The 25,241-nt window shown below is 37.0% G+C and overlaps 1 protein-coding gene across 12 annotated transcripts in view; it reads left to right on the top strand.

The window, feature by feature from the left end:
• cacna1g (calcium channel, voltage-dependent, T type, alpha 1G subunit) overlaps positions 1-25,241 on the top strand; it is a 150,564-nt gene that overhangs the window by 22,376 nt on the left and 102,947 nt on the right. For 11 of the 12 annotated variants that reach the window (XR_010892598.1, XM_067368659.1, XM_067368653.1 and 8 more), the window contains exons 3-8: positions 3,314-3,411; positions 14,648-14,807; positions 16,163-16,454; positions 19,449-19,541; positions 20,294-21,113; positions 22,545-22,924. Coding sequence is in view for 11 of the 12 variants with exons in the window: in XM_067368659.1 (XP_067224760.1) it covers positions 3,314-3,411; positions 14,648-14,807; positions 16,163-16,454; positions 19,449-19,541; positions 20,294-21,113; positions 22,545-22,924 (1,843 nt within the window). In the remaining variant the exon portion in view is untranslated. The remainder of the gene's footprint in view (positions 1-3,313; positions 3,412-14,647; positions 14,808-16,162; positions 16,455-19,448; positions 19,542-20,293; positions 21,114-22,544; positions 22,925-25,241) is intronic. The other variant, XM_067368654.1, reaches the window with a different exon arrangement.

Raw genomic sequence — 25,241 nt, 5'->3', positions numbered from 1 at the left:
CTCTTTGGCTGAGGCACACAGAGCAAATTAGGTTTTCTCTTCATCTATTCGAGTTATACATCTGCATTAACTTCCATTATGATTATTATCCTATAAAGTGACCATGGGGCCCCAGAGTGGCTCAGTGTTGACATAGTATATTGTATATAGTGTCAAGGGGGAAGATAGATAGAAAAAAAGAACACAATCCTAACTTTATTTTTCATCCAAATGATGGGAAAGGTAGTGCAGCCCTATTTTCTTTCTCAGACTTTGTTTTTCTTTGGAATGGAAGTCACTTGTTTGGCTTAGGTGTTGAGGTATTGTTTTGAAGAACACTTATCTGAGAAAGAGAAAGAAACTTGTCATTTTGCTGATCTGAATCCGAGGCTAGGGGCAGATTATCCTGTTCCGACCGAAGTAAATCAATCAGTCTCGTCCCATAAAAAACAGCAGAGCACCCCTGACGGCAATTGTGTCTGAGAGCTTGTTGAGAGAGAAATATATAGAAAAATACAAGACAGAAATATAAAACTGAAGAGAAGTATTGTATGTTTGAACCTCTCTTTCTGTATTTGTTCGTGAGCTAAGACAACTAGGCGAGCCCCATGAAATCATTCTAATATGTTGATTTAGTGTGGAAGAAACTTTTCTTATTTTAATCACAGTTGTGATGCTTTTTTTTTTTTTTTTTTTTTTTGGTACTTTTTTTTTTTTCAGGATTCTTTGAATAGAACGTTCCAAACTAAGAACAGCATTATGGGACATAGAAATATTTTTTAACATTATAAATATCTTTATCACTGTTGATCAACTTAATGCATCTTTATTGAATTAATACTTAGTATTCATTTCTTTCAAATAATAATAATAATAAAAAATCTTACTGACCCCAAACTTTTGAAAAGTAGCGTAAAACATTCATTAGTACATTAAATATACCTTGTGAATGTGACAATCTGATTTTTTTTTTTTTAGGTTTTACAAACACTTTACACAGAATAAATTGTTTCCTGAATAAGGAAACTTCCAGGATTTTCACTTCCAGAAAAATAACCAATAATATATGACTCACCTTGTCTTTGGGGAAGTGTTCAAAATGTTGTCCAATCCAATGGTCTCTAGAATGAGAGTTTATCTCCCCCTAATATATATATATATATATATATCTAATTAGCAATAGTAAGCAGAAAATTACAAAAAAAAAAGAGACCAACCTTTTGATGGACAGTGAGGAAAACAGTTTTGTTTGTTGCTAACGTTAAGCTAAACTGTAATAGTGTTGATTTGTCATACAAATGCACTGTATAAATTCATTTGTAGATAGTCTTAAATGAATGAACTGAAATAAGACAAAGAATTTGATTCATGTGGACAGACTGAGAAGGAATGCGAGGACTGAGTATGTGTGCGTGTGTTGTTAGGGGTATATCTTCCTTCTCTATCTTAATGGAGAGCTGATTGTTCGGAAGTGAACCTCCTCTGAAACTCGCCTCATTAACCTGCCAGGTGGTGGAAGACACCAAGCTCTGATTGAACTGCAGCCAGGACGGCTGCTTTGAAGACCACAAGGGACTCGGAGAGGATGGAGAGAGAGAGAGAAAGAGATAGAAGCATCTGAAATGCTTCATATACTCTGTTGCAGCTTTTCGTAAACTAACCAAACTTGCATTGATCATACAGAACAACTTTATAACGTATGAAATGGAGTACGTCCCAAAAGAGCTGGTATTTCTAATGCTGCAGGAATTTAAATGTCTTTCAGTCCTTTCAATAGTCTGTTGTGGAGCTGTTCAAACAAGACACGATAGCACGCTAGCTCTCTCGGGTGCAGCCGGAGATCGAATCGAGCAGATTTCTCATGGATGTGGAAGGCCACACTTGTTTTGGATCCGAGACCACTGGCTCGCTCATACTTTTCCTATTATAGCGACCTTGCAACTGGCATTGTGTACGCAGTATGGAGCTGTTGTTGATTGTGTGACCATGTTGTCAAGAAACAGAGTGATTCTGGGAAGGTGTGTCATCCTTCACCACGGCCAAACACAAACAGATAACAGAAGAGAGGTCTAGGTGCTGACTGGACAAACGCCCAGCGACACTTCACTTTTTGTTTACGTATTTGCGAGCGGCCATATTAGTGATTCATATGTGTGTATGAAAGAAGTAAGAGGCTTGTTGACGATATCACATTTACACACGTCCACCTTGTTTAGACGCATCCCGCATCCCTTGGGGACATTTTTACTGAATGTCCTCACGCATGTCCTGTCTCTCTCCCCTTCTTTACAGGCATTTTGTCCTTAGAGTCGCCGTCTCTGTCTCCCTCTCATCAAATCTGTCCTTTCTCCCTATCCACTTCCTGTGTTCCCCTTCTCTTTTGATATTTTCGTGTTTTCTTCATCCCCATTTCTTCAAATTTTAGTCTTAGTCACCACTGTTATTATTTTTGCAGTCCAGTTGCCAGCTGGTTTCCATCAAGCCCAATCAGTGCCTTCAAAGCTGTTCTGCACATTTCAGGAGCAACAAAGTCAGAACACATTTCCTCACTGCCCTGCTTGGCTAATGGGGCTCGCACTGTTTGCACGTCACCGACTTCAATCGATCCATATTTGTGAGGATGGAGAAAAACCCCAGATCACGCAGCTTTAATCTAAGCAGGTCACATGACCATGAGAACCCTCATTAACATGAGCATATGCTTATCAGCATCAGCATTGCTTATGAACTTGATACGTATATTGTAATTGTAACTTTTTTAAGTTGTTGTATGGCCAGAAACAGTTATTGGGTTTGCAATTACACGGTTGCAAGCTCACAGGCACATAGAGACACACACTTTGTTTATTTTCTACAAAAACATGCAATTCTTTTATGTGCCTCACTCCGAAGTTCACATGTGCGAAGCAGCTGTGGATGTGTTTGTTTGCGAAAGCTCTACGTTAACCTTCCTTCCACCTCTCTTTGACCTAATTGAAAACGATTCAGTGTAATTGTTTGATGAATCCTGATAACTTTCGATTGATCTACAGTATGGCGTTGGCAGTTCGGCAGAAAACACGCCACTAATGCGTCTGGGCTGTCAGTGTTTATTTGAAAATATTGCTGCCCTTTTATGCTATTCTACCATAAATATGGAGGATGTTCATCAGCTTAAAAAGCAGATCAGTTTTTGCCTTCAGGTGCTATTAAAGATTCCAATAAATCCAAAATGTGGATTAATTAACAGATGCACTGTAAATGGGGGATAATGTGCTCTCATTAGTGAATGCATGTATTCAAATATCTTGCTTTATTAAAAGTTGAAACTCTTTTTGTTTGTGTGTGTTTACAGGATGCTGGAATACTCTCTCAACCTGCAGAATGTTAGTTTCTCTGCGGTCCGAACGGTCAGAGTACTTCGACCTCTTCGAGCTATTAACCGAGTGCCCAGTGAGTACAATATCACAGCCATGTTCTTGCAGGCTTTGTATTAACACTGTAACTTAATGAAGGTGCTCTCTTACATAATAATGTGTGCATGTATTAGTTTATACTGATTTACATTATAAACAAAAAACAGTAGTGACGTTTACTTTACAGTAAAAATTCCTTTTGTTAAAGGTGCCCTAGATTGTAAAATTGAATTTACCTTGGCATAGTTGAATAAGAGTTCTGTACATGGAAATGACATACAATGAGTCTCAAACACCATTGTTTCCTCCTTCATATGTAAATCTTGTGCGTGAAAACACCACAGAAAAACAGGCAAATCTCAACATAGCGCCGACTGTGAAGCAACAGTCGGGATCATTAATATGTACGCCCCCAACATTTGCATATACCAGCACAGGCTACTATCAAACTCATTCAGAATCAAATGTAAACATCCAAAAAATACATGCCATACTTACGTGATCTGATATGCTGCATCAGACACTTTGTAAAGATCCATTTTGAGAGTTATATTAGCTGTGTGAACTTATTTTATTGTTTATGCAATGTTTAAGGCAGTTGTGAGCTTGGGGGCGAGCATTTAAACATGTACAAATACAAAAAATAGGCAGCTAAAACATGGTATAATAGAAAAACTATGGGGTATTTTGAGCTGAAACTTTACAGACAAATTCTGGGGACACCTTAGACTTATATTACATCTTGTGAAATATTGTTCTAGGGCACCTTTAACATTGGTTAACAAATTTGTTCAAATGAACTAACAATGAAAAATGCTTTTTAAAAAAGTTGTAATTGTTCATATTTAATGGACCTGGGGCCGCATTCACAAAACATTTTATCTTACCACTAAGAGTTGTCCTAAATAGCAGTAAAAGTTCTTAGCTAAGAGTTTTCTCTTAAAGGTGCCCTCGAATGAAAAATTTAATTTACCTTGGCATAGTTAATTAACAAGAGTTCAGTACATGGAAATGACATACAGTGAGTCTCAAACTCCATTGTTTCCTCCTTCTTATATAAATCTCATTTGTTTAAAAGACCTCCGAAGAACAGGCGAATCTCAACATAACACCGACTGTTACGTAACAGTCGGGGTGTACGCCCCAATATTTCAGCCTATGTTCCCAATATTATGAAAGGAATTAGACAAGGGCAGCCAGTATTAACGTCTACAGCAGCAGAGGCGAATCATCAGACTAGGTAAGCAAACGAGAACAATAGCAAAAAATGGCAGATGGAGCAATAATAACTGTCATGATCCATGATGATATGATATTTTTAGTGATATTTGTAAACTTTTTCTAAATGTTTCGTTAGCATGTTGCTAATGTACTGTTAAATGTGGTTAAAGTTACCATAGTTTCTTACTGTATTCACAGAGACAAGAGCGGTCGCTATTTTCATTTTTAAAAACTTGCAGTCTGTATAATGCATAAACACATCTTCATTATTTATAAATCTCTCCAACAGTGTAGCATTAGCCATTAGCCACGGAGCACAGCCTCAAATTAATTCAGAATCAATGTAAACAATATAATAGCATACAATACTCACATAATCTGACACATGCATGGCGAACACTTTGTAAAGATCCATTTGAGGGTTATATTAGCTGTGTAAACTTTGCTTATGCACTGTTTAAGGCAAGCGCAAGCTCCGTGGGCGGGGAGCGTCAGCATTTAAAGGGGCCGCACAGCATAAATCGGCTCATATATAATGACGCCCCAAAATAGGCAGTTAAACAAATTAATAAAAAAAAAAATCTATGGGGTATTTTGAGCTGAAACTTCATAGACACATTCAGGGGACACCTTAGACTTATATTACATCTTGTAAAAAAACATTCGATGCCACCTTTAAAACCTATTCACAAAGCTGCTGAGACAAACTTTTAATGAGGAATAGACTGAAGTCTTAAGCTAAGAGTAAGGGCGGGGTTGACCTCGTTGCTATGGAGTATACACACAGTGATTGGCTGATGGGGGAGGAGTCAATGATTTAATCATAGAAATATTGTAGAATGAGGTGTCATGGTTCCACATTAAAATAAAGGTTTTAAAATACAAATGTTGCCCTATTCAAATAAATATTTTGTAATAAATATTGCCATAGTCAAAATAAAATGTTGCCATATTGTTGCCATAAAGGTTTTAAAATGTAGGCTAAGTGTCACTAATTAAACTAATATATACAGTTAATTGTCCGCCTCAAGAAAATGCAGAATTCAAGGGACAAATTATGTTTTATAAACAAAGTTTGGGAGAAACACATTCAAACGGTCTTTCTAATCAGCTTGAGAGGAGGAATCTATACACAGACAAGATTTGACTCGCCTATAGTTACTTCGACAGTTTTCTGCTTCCCTCTGCCACCCCACTACTCACTCTCGGCTGGGGATATGGGGAGAACTTTGGGTTTGGGATAAATTCCAAGCTCGTATATTTACTTTATTCAATCATTTGTAAATGTGAACTCATAAAAAACATTGCTACAGGTAATCAGACAATATTTATTTATTTGTTAAAGGTTTTTTAGCGTCACATCATTTATTCAAATCTATAAATCAAAATGTATTGCATTTATGAAGAAATCTCTCTTGCCCCAATGGTGTACAGTGTCTTTAGGTGGATTAGGATTGTGTGTGATTTGGTCTTAGTGACTTAGGAGTCCTCTTGACTACTCCTAACGTTTCATAGATTTAGGAGCTAGTTTTAGCGCTAAAATGCTTTGTGAAATACTCTTAGAGCAAAAATTTAGGACTCCTAAAATTAGGACTGACACGCCCATTATTTTTAAGATTTTCTCCTAAATCGGCAAGTTAGGAGCTACTTTTAGCCTTAAGATTTTTTGTGAATACGGCCCCAGATCTAACATTAACTATGAACATTTGTATTTTTATTAAATGACATTTAAAAACATAACAATTAGCAATACATTTGATCGAGCATTTATTACTCTTTATTAAACGCATAAACATTAACTAATGAAACCTTATTGGATGAATCAGTGGATTTTAATGTGCACAAACATGCAGAGTAATGCGTTTATATTTATATTACATTGAGTTTTGTTTATTGTGCTCTTTGTTGGAATAGTAAGTAAACCCCAAATAATTAGTTTTTTTTAGTTGCAGCAGTATTTACTATTTTTATGCTAATTATTATTATTATTATTACAGTGATACAATGTTCAATTAAGGTACATTTGTATCACTTTCTGCTGTAGAAAATGGGAACTCAGAACTTAATTCAATTTATTAATTCCCTGCATTCAATCAAAGAGTTTATTAAATTCGCAGTGTTCTATGTTGAATTGCATTATTTAAGCACTGTGGCCAATTAATGTAATTTAATCAACATTTGAAAGAGAAATGTAGCCTGGGCTCAGTCATATATCAGAGGAGTTCATGCCATTTTAGGGACTTTAGATTTATAGATCATTTTCCTCTTCATTGCTTTTTACAGCTTCTCTTTTTACACACACACACACACACACACACACACACACACACACACACACACACACACACACACACACACACACACACACACACACACACACACACACACACACACACGTGAATGGCACACACACACACAGAAAGAATAATAGAGACTGGCTCACACACATTCACTCTCTCTCTAAGGCAGGGTGATGATATTTCATTGGCCACATCGTTATATACCGGATGTTTTAATCACTCTCTGTGCCAAGGAGATGCCCGCGGTTCCCCCACGGCTCTTATTTCACGAGGAACCATGTCTGGCCGATCCTGCTTGATGTCCCTATTTGTGGAGGGTAGTAAAATGTATATTGAACAATGGAAGTATTTAGCTGGAATGTTTTGACTAGCTCAGACGAGGTTTTGGTGAGGGTAATTTGCGTGGGGTCCCGTTCAGTTCTCACCCCTCTGGATACGGTTCAGTAAGTCTATCAGCCTGACAGACAAACTGCACCCATTCTTCATCACTGGACCAGACCGCGTTACTCGCAGGCTGCGTCCAAAAACTTAGGCAGCTGACTTGTTGCCTCTCTGCCTTATCAGGCAGTGACTTTGTAGGCAGCGTTTGCGCATGAAGGATACCTCACTAAAGTGAATTCTGACAACCTCCTGAAGCAGCGAAATGGTTTAATGTTCTACAGCAGTGGTTCCCAAACTTTTTAGCTTGGAGCACCCGCTAAAGGGATTACTATCCTACTGTGTACCCCCTCTCTGCGTACTGCAGTCACACCTTTACCATTAAGGGACAATTTTTGCCCCCTAAATATGAATAACTTTATAAAATAAATAATGTTTTAAATAAAAATGTTCAATAGAGAAATATGCAATGATGGTAAAACTAAACAAAACTTTTAAATATTAAACTAAAACCGCCAGTAGGTGGCAGCAAGTCACTGTTTTTATGAGTGAGTCATCGAGTCATTGATTCAGTAAAGAAGCAAGTGGCTGTGAATGAATCATTGAATCATTGACTCTCACGATTCGTTCAAAGCTGCAGAATTGTTCGCGAAACACAAACGTGTGTTGTAGTTCTGCTGTGGTTTTCGTTATTATTTCATTGCAAAATGGAGTAAATACTGGCAGTACTGCGTTTAAAATGTCCGTTTTGTTTTTTGACCTGTTGTATAATAATGTCACGTTTTCAGTCATGTGGATATTTGGGAACAATTGCGTTCTTGCTTGTTATCATCATTAAATACAAGAACTCACAAAAAAGGTTTGTTTTTGTATCGGAGAAAGTTCGAGACTTTAATCGAAATTAATCCATTATCTGTGTCTGTATTTGTTTTTCATGCGAGTAAGTGCTAAATCCCCACTTTTACAAAGGTGCACTTGAGAACGGCAGTAATTTAGTGCGATATAAGGCAGTATGCTGCACACAATCCATCATATGTGTGGATACAGTAATTTTTGACTGCAAATGATGAGGTAATTTAATTAAATGTACTGGATTTACAGCATTTTGGCAGTTAGAAAAAATATGCTCGGTTTTAATATTATTTTAAGGTAGAATTAAATAAACTACTCAGCATTTTATTCACGTACCCCCTTTTGTCACCTCACGTACCCCCAGGGGTACACGTACCCCAGTTTGGGAACCACTGATCTACAGCAAAATAGACAAAGCTTTGGTGATAACTAAACAAATATTTAATTACAGTACTACAATAGAAATTCCTCGCTAGAAATGACATCAGAAGTGAAAAAACTTTCAAAAACGTGCATTTACACACAAACTGACCACCAACTGCAACTTTCAGATGCCATCTTTATTCCATTCTCAACTAAAATGGAAAGCACATAATTTTGGGATATCAAAGGCAGCAAAGTAAACATCTACGCTGCCTTCAAAAATAGAATTGAATAGAATAGAATAGAAAACTTTATTGTCACTGTACAACTATACAACTGTACAACGAAATTTAGTCATTCAAGTGCACCCACATACAAATAATACACGTAAATAAGTAATAAATAATATGTATTCTTTATGTTGAATTAAGAATATATTGCACATCAGAAATAATACAAAGCTCTTGTTACAAGGAAGAAAAAAAATGCTGGAGTGGGAAATGCGACTACAAAAAAACTTTCTTGCATATGTAGTGTAACATTATGCTAGGTGGCATTTAGAGCTTGTACAGCAATTGGAAAAAAAACTGTTTTTGAGTCGGTTTGTCCTTGTTCTAATGAATCTATACCGCCCGCCTGAAGGAAGCAGACTGAAAAGAGAGTGACCTGGGTGAGATGTATCCTTTATGATGCTGTAAGCTCTCTTGAGGCAATGAGAACTGTGTAGATCCTCCATGGTTGGGAGACGGCACCCGATAATTTTCTCAGCAGTCCTGTGACCCTCTGAAGCTGTTTTTTGCACGCCACAAAATGCACAAAAATGAATCAGATGAAGGTATCTCAGGAGACAGGAAGTGAAGCTAACATTGGATTTGGATATGCCTTGATGCCTTCGTCTGAAGGCAGCATTTTTAAGCTTTCGGACACAGCCATCATTGGCCCGGGGGGACAGAAATGGCATCCAGAGATATGCCTTCCAGTTCGCTTAGGAAACAAAAGTGCATCCATTCATATAATCATTATTGCCTAATTAATACCTGTGCCAATCAGAGACAGGGGGTGAAGTGGTGGCAGACAGCCTAATTCATTATTCAAGAGCCACCCAGACTAATTAAAGGCCTAATGTTTGCATTAATTTGGGAATTATTTTATCTCAAGCTCACCTGCTGCGGACCATCACTGGAAGAGTGGGTGACACAGATTTTTGTTGATCTTATTTGCCATTTTTTCCCAGCACTAATCAAAACAAAAGATGGGGGGAAAAAACATAATAGGAGAAAGCTCAAATTATCACTCATTAGACTGTCAAACTGAAAACAAAAGTAGCATGTCATAAACATGTTGAAATTCTTTTGACAGAAAAAAGTGTTGGTGGGCATTCCCACTCTACATGGGACTTTCACTTTTTTTTTACTATTTTATTTTATTTTACATTTATATTTATATTAAAAAAAAAAAAAAAAATTATAGTGACTAGTTTTAAGAAGTATGGATATGAGAGTGAGGCCGTGCAACAAAAGCAGACAAAGAAATGAACTGTATAATTTGTTTGTCTGCTTTTTTCTGTAATATTTATTTATACTTATTATATATTACAAATTACATGTAAAAAGAGGTGCTTAATTTTTAGGAAATATTGTATAAGATATTTTAAGGTGTCCTTAATTGTTACAGTGTATATACTATAGGGTTAGAATTAGGGTTTGGTTTAGGGATAGTTGCATTAATTAGGCACAATTTATAGTTATTACTAAAGTAACATGTAACACACTAAACTAATGTGGTACCGATTTTCTTTTTTTGTACAGTAACTTTGGTAACAGGGTCGAATTGTTGAGCCTGTACTTTGCAGACTCATGTCAGTCCTACTCTGTTTCTCACATCACTTTCTTCTATGTCCTCTATACCTCTGTGCCCTCTGTCTTTCTGTTCTCCGAGAAGCCGTCTTAATCAACATCACATTCTGTTGTTCTCCACACCCATGGCTTGATTGATGAAGGGACAGGAGAAAACTGTCAGTATATGACAAACATGTTCCCTCACAAATCAAAATACTCAACACTGCTGTGATGTACAGCTGGCTCGCTCTGCTTTGTCTTTGGTGTGCAGGTGTGAAAATCGATCTCTTAAAAGGTCTGTAATATGTAGACAGACCTCTATATGTGCCCTTTAACTCTCCCTAGAAGGTGGATTAGTCTGTCAGAAAGCCTTGAGCTCTTTTAGACTTCGTCTTCTGGATTAGAATTCACCATGATTCTGCACTTGAGGGCAGTTGGAGGTTAATTGGAAACCCGCCGTGCTGCCCACTTCTGTATTCTATTATTATTTGGGGCAAGGAACATCATCATGTCAAGTGTCTGCCAGTGGTGACGTTGCGGTCATCTTTTTCAGAAGGCCAGCAGTAATTGGAGCGGTGGACATGTAGATTTGTGAGATACACAAGGGAACTATTGGAGAGAAAGAGATGCAGACACAGAAAGAGAGGAACTGATAACTTTGCAGCATACATCCCATGCATCACACGAGTGACTATTTTTATAAATTATGGAGATGAGAATGAGGCAGTGCGAGATACTAGGATACATTGATGAATAGAAAGTTCAGTAGAACTGCATTGTATTTCAACATTGATAATAAGAAATTCTTGAGCGCTTAATCATACACATTTTCGAAGGGGATATCTATGAGAAACACAATATATTGTGTATGCGTATATGTGTGATGGCAATGCAGAATGAACTATGGATTTTATTTATAGTGCAAAGGCACATGAATAACCAGTGGAATGGGTGGATGGATGATAGAACCCTGCAGTTTTTAGATATGAATCAATATGTGATCACATTATTGTTAGATATCTATTTAGCATCAGGCCATTCATTCTATGAGCTTTGTGTGATGCAGAAATGAAATCAGTGGGTTGAGTGTTGTCCTTTTACAACCTTATTGAATTAATATTGTGAAGATTAAGCTTCTCATCTCTTTAGTTAAGTCTTCTGCCAAGTATCAACACCCTTGTGGTAAAATGTATCAGCTGAACAACAGTAGAATATAGACCCCTGTGTTTATGTGGTTTTCATGTCCCCTCAAGCAATTTTAATTAAACCTAGAGAGAAGCTGCTCTTTTATTATCTGTGGAAGCTTATGAGAAATAAATAGAAAGCATGGTTATGATCTCTTTCCCCCCTGTGCTTTGTCATTGAGCTTGTTTGGTGCATGTGGAGGACTCCAAAGGGCAGGGGATCCCAGGAGTTTTCTTCATAACACAGGGACCAGAGCACATTGTGTGGCCCTGGAGACTCTCTTTTTTAACATAATAGAATGGCTATGGCAGGATATTTACAGTCTCCCCTTGGGAAATACTCTCTCTCCTAAATAATCTTTTCAGGAGGAGTTTATAAATGAGTTAAGCCACCTGCGTAGAGCGAGACCTTTGCATTAGTGAATTGCTATAGACTGACATAGCTGGGTCAGAGAAGGAAACGGGTAAACAAGGAGTTATTTTTCTGGAATATTTGCTAGATTTCATTTAAGTCAATGTAGTGATAAGGACAATAAAGACTGGCATCTTTGGAATAATCATATAAAGGAGGAGTGTTCTCCCATTTTCATTTGCAAAGAGAAATAAAAGTAACAGTAAATAATAAATTAATAAACTTATTTTCAAATGTAATTTGTGTAGGATTTTGTGTCTTTTATATTGCATTTTTAAATGCAGCTTTTAAATTGCTCTTTTTTTATTGCAATATTAAATCGATATTACATTTTTCATACATTTATAAATGCATATATATGTAAGCAATAAGGTATTGAGAGGCTGTGCTGTATCATGAATAATTCGCGGCTGAAGGGCGTTGTTAGGCACAACACAAAGCGTAGTGCCAGCAACCCCTTCAGCCATGACTTATTCACAATACAGCACTATAGCCTCAAGTACCTTATTGCTTTTATAAAATGGTTACCACACAATACAAATATTATAGCCAAAAATATGAATCAATGCAACTTTCTTGAAGTAATCTTCCACTAAAAGCCTTCCTTCCTCCAGAAAAAAAAAAAGTCCCTGACCGTGAACAGCAACAGAAGTTACAGTATAATGCCATTAGATGGCGGCAAAGACTGTTATGTGTGTTAGTCAGTAGCAAAGACTTTTACATTGAAAAAGCTGAATTGTTGTGAACACGGAACAAGACACAAGTGACAAATGCTTTGACTTGTGCTGTCAGTCATGGGAAAATCCCTTAACTGTTAAAAGGACAAGATAATACATTGGACATTTAAACAGATTTTTTTTTTTTTTTTTATGAACTGACCTGATGGAAAATGTTAAATCTGAATGCAGGTAATTAACTCGTTCACTCAATCTTTTTCTCACAATACTCTTCTACATAATACATTAAGCTTTAATGAACAATATCAATTGATAACTCACAGTTTATGTTGCTAAGAGTGGTTGCTAAGGGTGTTGTGTAGTGATACAAAGAACCGTTTTGACCAATTCAAGTCAAGGACAAGAACTAACCATTATATATATGTGTGTGTATGTATGTATGTATGCATATATATATATATATATATATATATATATATATATATATATATATATATATATATATATATATATATATATATATATATATATATATATATATATATATATATATATATATGCTATTCATGAATTCAACTAACCATTTTTTTATTTTATTTTTTATGACAGAAATGTATTTATTTACCTTTTTTATACATTGATTATTTCATTTCAAGTGGTACTTCTTATTCTCTATATGGTTTTCAAAACTTTTTTGACAAAGAAGGATAGAATTCCAAATCATTTTAAATCTGCCATTATTGTTCATTGAGCTTCATCTGAATAGTAAAGTGTGTAATATACACTAAATAGTTTGTAGTGTAATATATTTAGAAAAATGACACGATTTGTATACATAATTTGGAAAATCTAGGTCATAAAATGAGTTCACAAGTGACATTAGCAATGAATGTACACTAAAGTTAGCTTAACCTCATGCTCAAATAGTCCATTATCGTATTGTGAGGAAACTCACATGGCCCGGTGCTCCATTTGTCAGTCTTCTTAAGGGACCAAATTCAGGAAGGTGATTTTCTCCAGAAAATTCACCTCCCTGTGGGGAATTACCTCTCAGTTTGTAAGGGACACAGATCTGTGCCGCTGTCACAGATTCAATGCTTGTTAAGCCCTGACTTGGCAAGCTTAGCTGAATTGCTGTGCTAGGGTGAACTCCGCAGTCATTTGGAGTCACTAATGACCGAAGTTAGGAAGTGATTTTCTGTGCAGAAATCTCAGAGCAGTGGATTATCCACGAGAAACACATCGTAATTGGAAGAAACGCTCCGTATTTCAGAGACCTCGATTTGTTGTTCTGAACTCACCATTTCCTAATTACAAGTAAATAGATACACGCTGATAAACACTCACAAAACGACACTGCGTGTCCTAATTTCCCTGACATAAAAATATTTTGAGGCCATGTTTCTATCAAGGCATCTCATTATTGAAGAGTGTATTTGAGGGGCTAAAACCCATCTCGAAGACAACGGCTTTGAGAAATGCAGCATCTGCACAATACTGAGCTCTGTAAACCCACACAGCACAGAGCCATTTTATGTGATGACACGGATCTTCTATTGTCATTCATTCCTGTTAATGCCTCACTGCTTATCGCCACTCACTCTTCCTCCAAATGTGGAAATTACAGCCAGCCACAGTTATCACCCACAGACTGCAGGCTGCCAGGGAGCACCGGCTGGATTACCCTGCTCTACCAATTACCCGCCAAACCCTGAACAGGAAATGATTTTCATCATTTATGCTTCAGTCAGCTGGCATTGTGGTTTGACACAAGGCAGATATATTGGAGAAGCCAGGGCAACAGTGTCTGAAATACTGAATATCAGCAGAGATTTATACTGGAACCTATAAACAATTGTATACTGTAGGTCTACAATGAGCCTCCATAACCATGAAATGGAGCAACAGTTTGTTTAGTGCATTATAGCACTATCATTTCATATGTTTTCTGAGAGCAATATGCTTGTGGCAGTATCTTTTTATTATTACAATGTTTGTGTGTGTTTGAGGGATGAAGTAATACTAGTTTCTCTTTCATTGTTCTGCAGGTATGAGAATCCTGGTGACGCTTCTGCTGGACACTCTCCCCATGCTGGGCAATGTACTGCTGCTTTGCTTCTTTGTTTTCTTCATCTTTGGGATTGTAGGAGTCCAGTTGTGGGCCGGGCTTCTCCGCAACCGCTGCTTCCTCCCTGAAAACTTCTCCCTGTGAGTGCGATGGCTTGGGCTTCAAGATCACGCTAATAATTTTTTAAGTGACCTCAGTAGTCTTGAAATGGGGAGGGTTATAATGTAAGAGTACATTTTTGTAATGATGAAAGGCCAAATGTCAAAGCCAGATCTATTTAAATAGGATTTTATGGGCCTACAGATTGAAAACAATAAAAAGCAATACATACATTAATAAAAACATCCATCCATCCACGTTGAGTATTAGAGCGTTGTCTGTTTTATGTTACTGCAACACAATTACTTACCATTTTGGGAGCAAATAAAGTTCGAATTTTTTTTAAATTTATAGTGGAAAATGTGCATGAAATGTCCACAAAGGTGAAAGTGTCACACAGGGACTAATTGAAGGGATTTCCTTCCAGAAATGCATAAACATGTAGCAGACACGACCTTATATGTAATGAATCATAAAAAAATGAACTGAAGTCCTAATAATTCTAATTTTCTTAATTTCTGCTTTCATTAATTTTCAACTATCAATCAATTCATTTTGTTTACTATCTAGCTCTGTAAACCCCACAGCTATCATTGCGCTGAGAGCATGAATTAGACCCCATGGATTCATGGCCTGGCACAGCGTTTTGAAGGAATCCACTGCCTCACAGAGATTGGCTTGCAGCGGTGATTATGTAACATTAAGACGGTCTTAAACTGTTAAATTGCTCTTAAGAAATAAATATTTCAAGGGGAAGGGTTCTTTGGAAGGCTAGGATTTGTCCCAATGGGTAATTGAAGGTACTTGTGCAGCTAATTCGCCATGGCACTTTCTCTCTGAGGTGAATTTGTGTTGACAGACGGCCCAATTTTTCAATGTCAGAGCCAAACGCCATTAAAGCTAGGCCTTGCTCAATCGCTTTTCTTCGGGAGATAGTTAGCGTTGATCTCGCTGCAGCATGACTGGTTCTTAAATGGGTGTTTTTCCAACCCTAGGAGAAACTGAGGCTGAGCAGAGAGCACTGAGGACTTCATTGGCTTAGTTACTGCTCAATGCACAGTTAATTTGCATTTATTTGCATGAGTTGTCTGAGCTGTGTGTCTATGCATTACATATTATGTCTTTCGTGGAACACAAAAGGTTGATTTTTGAAAAATATCCTGGCCATTTGCTGCATTTAACGAGAACTAGAGCTGTCAAATTACAAATAAATATAAAACTAATAAAAGAATCTTTAAAATGGTACATCAGTGGTGTAAAGTATTTGAGTAAATGTAATTTGTTACATTTTCATTTTTACGTAAACTCTCATTTCAAGAAATAATTATAGATTATTGTTGGTGTAAAAACAAACTCTACTGATAAAACGTGATTCATGTTATTATCTTTTGTACAGGCCTACCAGTCTAGACTTGCACAAGTACTACCACACAGAAAACGATGATGAAAACCCGTTTATCTGTTCTCAACCTCGGGAGAATGGCATGCGCCTGTGCACCTCCATCCCCACGCTCCATGAGGAGGGCCGACAGTGCCAGCTGGACATGGCAGCTTACAATAGCACAGACAACACCACCTGCGTCAACTGGAACAAGTATTATACCAACTGCTCTGCCGGAGAGGCCAATCCCTTCAAGGGGGCCATAAACTTTGACAACATTGGTTATGCCTGGATTGCCATCTTTCAGGTCTGTTATAAGTCTTCTTTTATTGCTTTAATGCTGTGAAGACTTACACAAAGACCTTCAAATACACTTACAATGCCTTAATATGACAGTTTAGTAAGCATGCACAATATATTGTTACCATATCGGTTGTAGTTCAGTATTAGAGATTTGATATATTTAATTGTGCATGCTCATTTTTCCTATTTTTTCCATTTAGATTACCACTGACATCATCTAATGCTCAAAGTTAGTCTCTAAAAACACTGTTAAACTATAATCTTTAGCAAATTTTGGCTCTTTGATCCAACAGTGACATATGTAATTCACTGATTGATCCAAACTGGGACTACATTTACTATCATGAACCCAAATGTGCTTACCTCAGTTTCCCTGACTGGTTAGTGATATTTTAAATGCCTGACACTGTTTGAATATCAAAGCTCATTTGCCCTGGGATTTTAGATTAGCTCTTTTAGAGTCTGACCTGAAGACAATTGCAGGGATCAGCAGTTTGTATTAAATTTTTTGTTCTTTTATCACAAAAAGTTGATAAGGTTTTAATTCCTCTACATCCGACAGTATGTGCCCACTGATTTTAATCTCAAATTAAATTAAACTTTCACTTCTCATGTTTACAACACACCAACATAGAAATCTATTAAATATTTAGGAGACTATCGTGTACCGAACTGTGGAATGGCCCAATGACTTAATCTTCCTTTTGCAAGCGGCCAATTCTGTGGTTAGGCGCTTAATTTTTAGTATCTAAAAATGAATTAGCTGCCTGACATCCCTTCATCCTGCTAGCACACCCAATTGCCCTGTAAATAGCAAGCAAAGTGCCTTTTCTTTCCGGTTTTGCCTTACCCTATTTCTCCCTAATCTGTGACAGATTAATCAAAGGGAATGAAGAGTGCATGCTTGGTAGGGTGTCCCCCCTGAGCATAATATATCTGTACTGTCGACCTAATCATGAATGCTTTAGTACAGAACCAAAAACTGATCATGGCAGCATATAATCAGAGATTATATGCTTTTAATTCCCATGTCACTGTATTGACATTAGCTGCCTACCAACGTTTTTTTTCACACTTGAGGTTGATAATCGGTATCTTATGAAAGCTTGTTTCTGACTTTTTTTCTGCAATTGCCAGTTTATATTTCTCAATTCTGACTTCTTTTCCACAGAATTGTGAGATATCAACTTAAAATTGTGAGAAAAAGTCAGAATTGCGTTTCTACATCTTTCTCACAATTGCAAGATATAAACTTGCAATTGACACTTCGCCTGGAGTTTGATTGACAGGTGATCTAACTAGTCATAATGCAGAATCCGACATTTTGTCCGACAAAGCAGTCAGGGGAGTTAGTAGATGTCAGTGGATTTGAACTTGAAAAATGGTCCTTCTGATGTTCATTCATGTTTATTTGATGCTATAAATTAACTAGTAGGAAGAGATGATCAGTTACGAGCCGCTTGAACTGAGGCTCTACAACGATCTGTCACGACACATTAAAGAGTCACACAACTGCAGTTATTGTTTAAAAAGTAACCTGGCCTGTTTTGTCTGTCAGTGCGTTGTCAGTGTCCTCTTTGCTCCGTGATGTATTTTTCACTGTGTGAGAACATGATGTGTGGCTTAAAGGAACACTCCACTTTTTTTGAAAATAGGCTCATTTTCCAACTCCCCTAGAGTTAAACAGTTGAGTTTTACCATTTTCGAATCCATTCAGCCGATCTCCGGTTCTGGCGGTACCACTTTTAGCATAGCTTAGCATAGTTCATTGAATCTGATTAGACCGTTAGCATCGCGCTTAAAAATGACCAAAGAGTTTTGATATTTTTCCTATTTAAAACTTGACTTTTCTGTAGTTAAATCGTGTACTAAGACCGACAGAAAATGAAAATTTGCGATTTTCTAGGCTGATATGGCTAGGAACTATACTCTCATTCAGGCGTAATAATCAAAGAATTTTGCTGCCGTATCATGGCTGTAGCAGGCGCAATGATATTACACAGCGTCTCTCACATACGTCTCCATGGTTGCAAGGCACGTTCCCTGTGTAAGCAGGGGCTCACGGGCGCTGCGTAATATCATTGCACTGCTGCAGCCATGGAACGGCAGCAAAGTTCCTTGATTATTACGCCTGAATGAGAGTATAGTTCCTAGCCATATCAGCTTAGAAAATCGCAACTTTTTATTTTCCGTCGGTCTTAGTACACGATTTAACTACGGAAGAGTCAAGTTTTAAATAGGAAAAATATCAAAACTCTTTGGTCATTTTTAAGCGCGATGCTAACGGTCTAATCAGATTCAATGAACTATGCTAAGCTATGCTAAAAGTGGTACCGCCAGAACCGGAGATCGGCTGAATGGATTCGAAAACGGTAAAACTCAACTGTTTAACTCTAGGGGAGTTGGAAAATTAGCCTATTTTCAAAAAAAGTGGAGTGTTCCTTTAAGAGCAGCATGGCTTGTCGGACGTAGCAACAGTAACTAAAGGGGGCAGGTCTTTACGAACGGTAGAAAAAAGTCAGAATTGCTAGTTTATTTCTCGCAATTGTGAGAAAATAGAGATGTAAACTTGCAGTTTTGACTTTGTCTCACAATTCCGAAGAAGTCAGAATTGTGAGATATAAACTCACAGTTGTGAGCAAAACGTCATAATTGCGAGTTTACATCTCCATTTTCTCACAATTGCAAGGAAAAAAAAGTCAGAAATGCGAGTTTACATTGATTTTCTCACAATTACGAAAAATAAACTTCAATTCTAACTTTATTACTCGCAAATGTGAGTTTTTATCCTGTAACTCTGAGGAAAAAAAAGTCAAAATTTTAAGATGTAATCTTGTAATTGTGAGAAAAAGTCACTTGTAAGTTAAAAAAGCTTCCATAGTATCTAAAGTGCAAGGGTGAAAATATTTTTATATAAAGAATGTATTTTATAAACTGCCTCTTTGTTTGTGTATAAACTGCATAAGCTAAACTGAATCACTTTTGTTCTTTCCTGAAGGTTATTACTCTGGAGGGCTGGGTGGACATCATGTACTTTGTTATGGATGCTCACTCCTTCTACAATTTCATCTACTTCATTCTCCTGATAATAGTGAGTGGCATTAAGCTGAGCTGGGCAGAACAAGACACATTTATAAGAGTGATTCCTGACCAGACAGACTACCTTATACTGTCTCTGGTGTAACTGTGCATCAGAAAAACTTAGACAGAGACAAGAGAATCACATTTGAAAGATTTTGATGATGATATACGTGACATCATAGAAAACTGGAAATTGAAAAACCAGTAAATTTTAAAAAAAGAAACCACTTCATTAGTGTAAAAAAAAAAAAATAGGTGCATTTGTATACTGTGTGTCTGTGGCATGCAATGAATCATGTTTTGTTTAAGCCTAGCAAATGGATTGTTATAATAACATGGACACAAAACGTGTCCATGATAGGCATTTATGGGTATTTAAAGGGATAACTCACCTAAAAATGAAAATTCGGTCATCATTTACTCACCCTCATGTGCATTCAAACATGCACGACATCTTTCTTCAGAACACGAGAAAAGATTTTGAAACAAAACTTGTCTGACCACCATTGTATGGACAAAAACACTGAAACATTTCTCAAAATGTCTTCTTTTGTGTTACACAGAAGTAAGCAAGCATGTGGTATTGTTCTGAACTTCCAATCTGTTAATTTCAAATCCTATTAGTACAGAAAATAACCATCGATTTTATGCTTGCTATTTTTATCATGCCATCTTTTCTTGTTGTTACAGTAACAATGTTGTTAATGAGCAGTGAAGTTCTCTCTGTTCATGGTCTACTCCACTCCCTCCACTGTTTTTCAGGTGGGCTCGTTCTTCATGATCAACCTTTGTCTAGTTGTCATAGCGACACAGTTCTCTGAGACCAAGCAACGGGAGAGTCAGCTTATGAAGGAGCAGAGAGTGCGCTTCAGGTCCAACGCCAGCACGCTGAATAGCTTCTCTGAGCCAGGAAGCTGCTATGATGAGCTGCTCAAGTACCTGGTCCACATTATCCGCAAAGGCATCAGGCAAATCGGCCACCTCATCCGGGCCACCGGTCGCCGGGCAGGGCTACGGATATGCGCTTCTCCACCGCTGGAACCGCCGCCTACGAAAAGACGTCGGCAGAAGCAGCGCCAGGGATCCATCCGACCCGTCGTGCACCATCATCACCATCACCTCCACCATCACTACCATCTGGGCAATGGAAATGTCCGAACTGAAGGGGGCAGAGAGGTGGACAACGGTTCCCAGAGTGGCAATGTCAACAGCTCTGGGTGTGCTCTCATGCTACCTGTCATTATCCCTCAGCAGGACCCCTTCTGTGGGTCTCTGGGCCCCAGCGGTGCAGAATCTATGCATAGTGTTTATCAGGTTGCGAGCCACCTCGAGCCGCTGCGCTGCGGCCCCTCACCTTCTCCCACGGTGCTCCATGCATATAAGAGAAACTCAGTGCCATTTGCAGCTCCAGTACATAAGAACTACCCCACGTTACAGTCATCTCTGGCCTTAGAGCAGCGCAGACAGAGAATCCTGGAGCCAGGAGGAGGCAGTTGTACTGCTGGTGTCCTTACCAACCTAAACATACCCCCAACTTCCATCAACACCTCACAGTGCCTGGTGGAGACACAAGGTCCTCCTGGTAAATGGAATTACTTAAACTGAATGTGCGACACACATGAGTTTAGAGTAAGCTGAATAACTGTATGAGTAATTTTATGTTTTGTTCATATCATTATCATAGTAATACTGTATAATATAGTTACATTTGCTGGAAATTCAACCCTGAGATGTCTATTCAATTATCTAGTCAGAGACTTATATACTATTAAAATGAAAGTATTAATTTTTTCTCTTGAAAAATAAAAAATATATATATACTAAGTGCAAATAGTGTCCCTTGTTGGCAAACGCTATTTACACTAGCTCCGCCCAACAATGTCTGGTTGGGCCATTCAAGTTTTAAAAAAGATGAAAAGGAAGTCAATGTCTTCAGTGGCGCAGCAGTAGAGAGCAAGGCTTGCAGTTCTGGCTTTTAACGCGATCGACATGGATTTGAATCCGTCTTTTGCCGAGCTCGCATTTACTTTCATTAAAAATGAAAATAATGTTCTAAAAGTGGAAATAAACTGCAAACGAGCATTTAATAATATTAAAAGTGTTTATTGGTTAGGGTTAGGGGAAGGAGTATGGAGGGTTTTTATTCTCCCAATAAGGCAGAATCCATTTAATAATTTTAATAAATAAAATCATTTACACTCTGATATTATTTCATCATGTTACTGTCCAAAAATACGGACGTGCAAATAATATCTGCCAATATAAAGTATAGATAGCATCTAATTACTATTTACTCTTATTGCAAAGAACTGCTATTTTTACATGGTGTAAATAGAATCTATCGTTATTTTCACCTAGTGTAAATAGCATATCGCTAAGAAAATGCTGTTATTAACACTGTGTAAATAGAATATATTGCTATTTTCACTCAGTGTAAATAGCATCTATTGTTATTTGCACTTAGTGTAAAGAGCATCTATCGCTAAGAATATATGCTATTTTCATTTAGTGTAAATAGCATCTATCGTTATTCACACTTAGTGTAAATAGCATCTATTGCACTTTGAAATTAGTGCAAATAGCTGGTGCCAAAAATTAAAAGATTATTCATAGCAAATCAATAAGTTTGGCATCAGGGCAAAAAAAGCTGTGTTGTCTCTAAATCTTTCATTCTTTCATTATTCAGCATTAAAGCAAAACAAATTTAAGAACTTAAAGTGTGTGTATACATAACTGTACAAACTATAATCAAATGTTATGTGACTCTTTAAAAAATAAATAAATAAATAAATAAATTTATGGTCATAAATCAACCATAAACAAAAATCATTTATTAAAAAAAAAAAAATAATAATAATAATAATAATAAAAAATGGTAAGGATGCCTTTATGAACTGCATTGGTACTTGCAATTAAACTGAAAGGCTTTTCTTAAATAAGAAAAAAATCATAGTTATAAAATATTTTCTATGCATAATTTCTTTCTGATGTATTTCTGTCTTATACATTTCAGGGAAGATCGTCTGCAAGGATGCCCTCATGAACAGCAGTGGCACAAACTTAGACACCGCTTTGACCTTTGACCCTGAGACGTGTCCGTATTGTGCCAAATCAATGGTAAATGACTCCGAGGGAATGGATGGGAATGAGACGGCAGACTCTGACAGTGAGGGCGTGTATGAGTTCACACAGGATGCCCATTATCGGGACAGCAGAGATCCCAACAGGAAGAAGAAGTTTGCATTAGGAGCTCGAGCAGCAAAGGTGGTCCGTTTCTGGAGGCTGGTGTGTGACACTTTCCGTAAGATTGTGGACAGCAAGTATTTCGGACGAGGAATAATGATCGCCATTCTCATTAACACACTCAGCATGGGCATCGAGTATCATGAGCAGGTTAGTGCATGTCTCTATGCTGTTCTCACTGATTTAATATCTGGAAACCCTCATTTATAAGATAAAATTATGTTTTTGCATCAGAGTAAAAAAAAAAAAAACAAATCAAAAAAGAGAAAAGGTCATTTTTCCTCCTAATTGCCATTTTAATGGCAAGTAATTGCATCTTTATATCTCACACATGGCTTTATACCTCAAAATGATTGCTCACAATTGTCATTATTTCTTGTAACTGTGACTTCATATCTCACAATTGTGTATTTACATGTAATTGTGCCTTTAATTCTCATAAATCTGACTTTATACACTACTGTTCATAAGTGGAGGTCAGCTGTATATATATATATATATATATATATATATATATATATATATATATATATATATATATATATATATATATAATATACAGAGGGGTAAAGAGTTTCTGAAAACCATACTAAAGTAAAAGTACAGATACCTAACATCAAAAATGACTTCATTACAATTTACAAGAAACCAATTCCAATACAACTTGAGTAAAAGTCTGATTCTAGGGTTCTGATTTTAACAGTACTTACTCATACTGAATGTAGGCTCAGAGATCCACTAGTCCTCAACACCTGATATACAAGCTGGTGAAAATAAGAAACAATTGATTTGTAAGATGATAAATCATGTTTATTTTGTAAATTCAAAATAAAACTGAATACCTCAATATTGCAATATATCAAGGTCAACGCAACAACCTTTTAAACACCTACAAACTCTCAAGTCTCAGTTAAGCTCAAGTGCATAAAAAGGCCATACATAAACCAATATCCGGCAAAAAGGTCTCGTCAATATAGCGGATAAATAAAATAATGTTAAGTAAGATTAAATAGTCAAAGTCTACTTGCACTGGATGTGCTGGTTTCGGCCTCTTCACTGGCTGCAGTCATGACCTCAATTCATAAATCAAACAACTACAATTCAGCAACTACCTGCTAATGCTCTCACATTCATGTAAAGAAGCCTTGCTGACAAGTTTGGGTAAGTAAAGGCAAAACGCACAACATATAGTACCTTCAATGCCCTTAGATGGCGATATCGCTTCTTTATATCAGAAATAACCTGCTGCAGAAAAAGTTAGGTGTCATGCAAAATGTAATGTGTAAAGGCATTACTCATCACAAATGTATTGGAGTAAAAAGTACATTTACTTGTTCAAAAATGTAGTTGAGTAGAGAGTAAAAGTTGCCAATATCTTTGATACTCGGTACAACTGCAAAGTAGCCAAAAAGATACTTAAGTACAGTAACTAATTACATTTACGCAAATACTTTACACCTCTGTATGTATGTATGTATGTATATATGATTTCAACATTGATAACAATAAGAAATCTTTCTTGACCAGCAAATCAGCATATTAGAATGATTTCTGAAGGATCATGTGACACTGAAGAGTAATGATGCTGAAAATTGAGCTTTAGTACATTTTGCAATATTTCACAATATTAATCTTTTTTACTGTAAGTAATTTTTTTTACTAAAAGTACATTTATTTGATCAAATAAATATATCTTTAAAAAAAAAACACAATCTTACCAAACCCCAACTTTTAAATGTAGTGTATGACATAATTATTCACAATTATATCTTTTTCAACACATATTGTACCCATCTGCCCCACTGCCCTTTTCTGCAGTATCACGGAATGCAAGACTTCCCGTATGCAGCATGTTTTATTGTTTACCATTGTATGGGTAATTCGGCATTCTAGAGAGTTAGCACGAGTCTGAACTGAAGAAAAAGGGCAACTGGCACACATCTGAAATTCATTGCACTGTGTTTACACAGTGTGCTCGCATGCCTCACAGTCTTCCAGATCCTTTGGAGGGCACACACCATAGTTCATGCCCGCCTGCAATGGCCCCCCTTGCTTGTGATTGAAGTCGTAACTCAGGGCTTTGACATGAACAACTAGGAAAATTATTAGTATTTTATGAGACATTGCAACTTTGAAGGATGATGAAGTGATGTAGAGTTTTGTATTTTTCACAGAAAATAGTTGATTCTCAGACAAGAAAACAACATTCATCATCACTGATTCTGATTAGAATGATTTATTCTGGTAATTTGAGAGTTATTCAAAAAAGTATGAAATAAATGGGAGCATCTGCTGGCATCCAGGAGCGAATATGTGGGCAATGTAAGAATTTTGATCCTGTGCCTCGTGAATTCAAAGCAACCACCCTACCAACGGGAATGCATTTTATTAGATTTTAGAGTCGTCGCATGAATTTACTGGGTCCACGATGACATTTTTGTTGGTGGACACCAAATAGGAACAATGT

The sequence above is a fragment of the Chanodichthys erythropterus genome, chromosome 19 (genome assembly GCF_024489055.1).
Source record: "Chanodichthys erythropterus isolate Z2021 chromosome 19, ASM2448905v1, whole genome shotgun sequence".
Taxonomy (NCBI): Eukaryota; Metazoa; Chordata; class Actinopteri; order Cypriniformes; family Xenocyprididae; genus Chanodichthys; species Chanodichthys erythropterus.
This window is presented reverse-complemented; position numbering and strand designations above follow the sequence as displayed.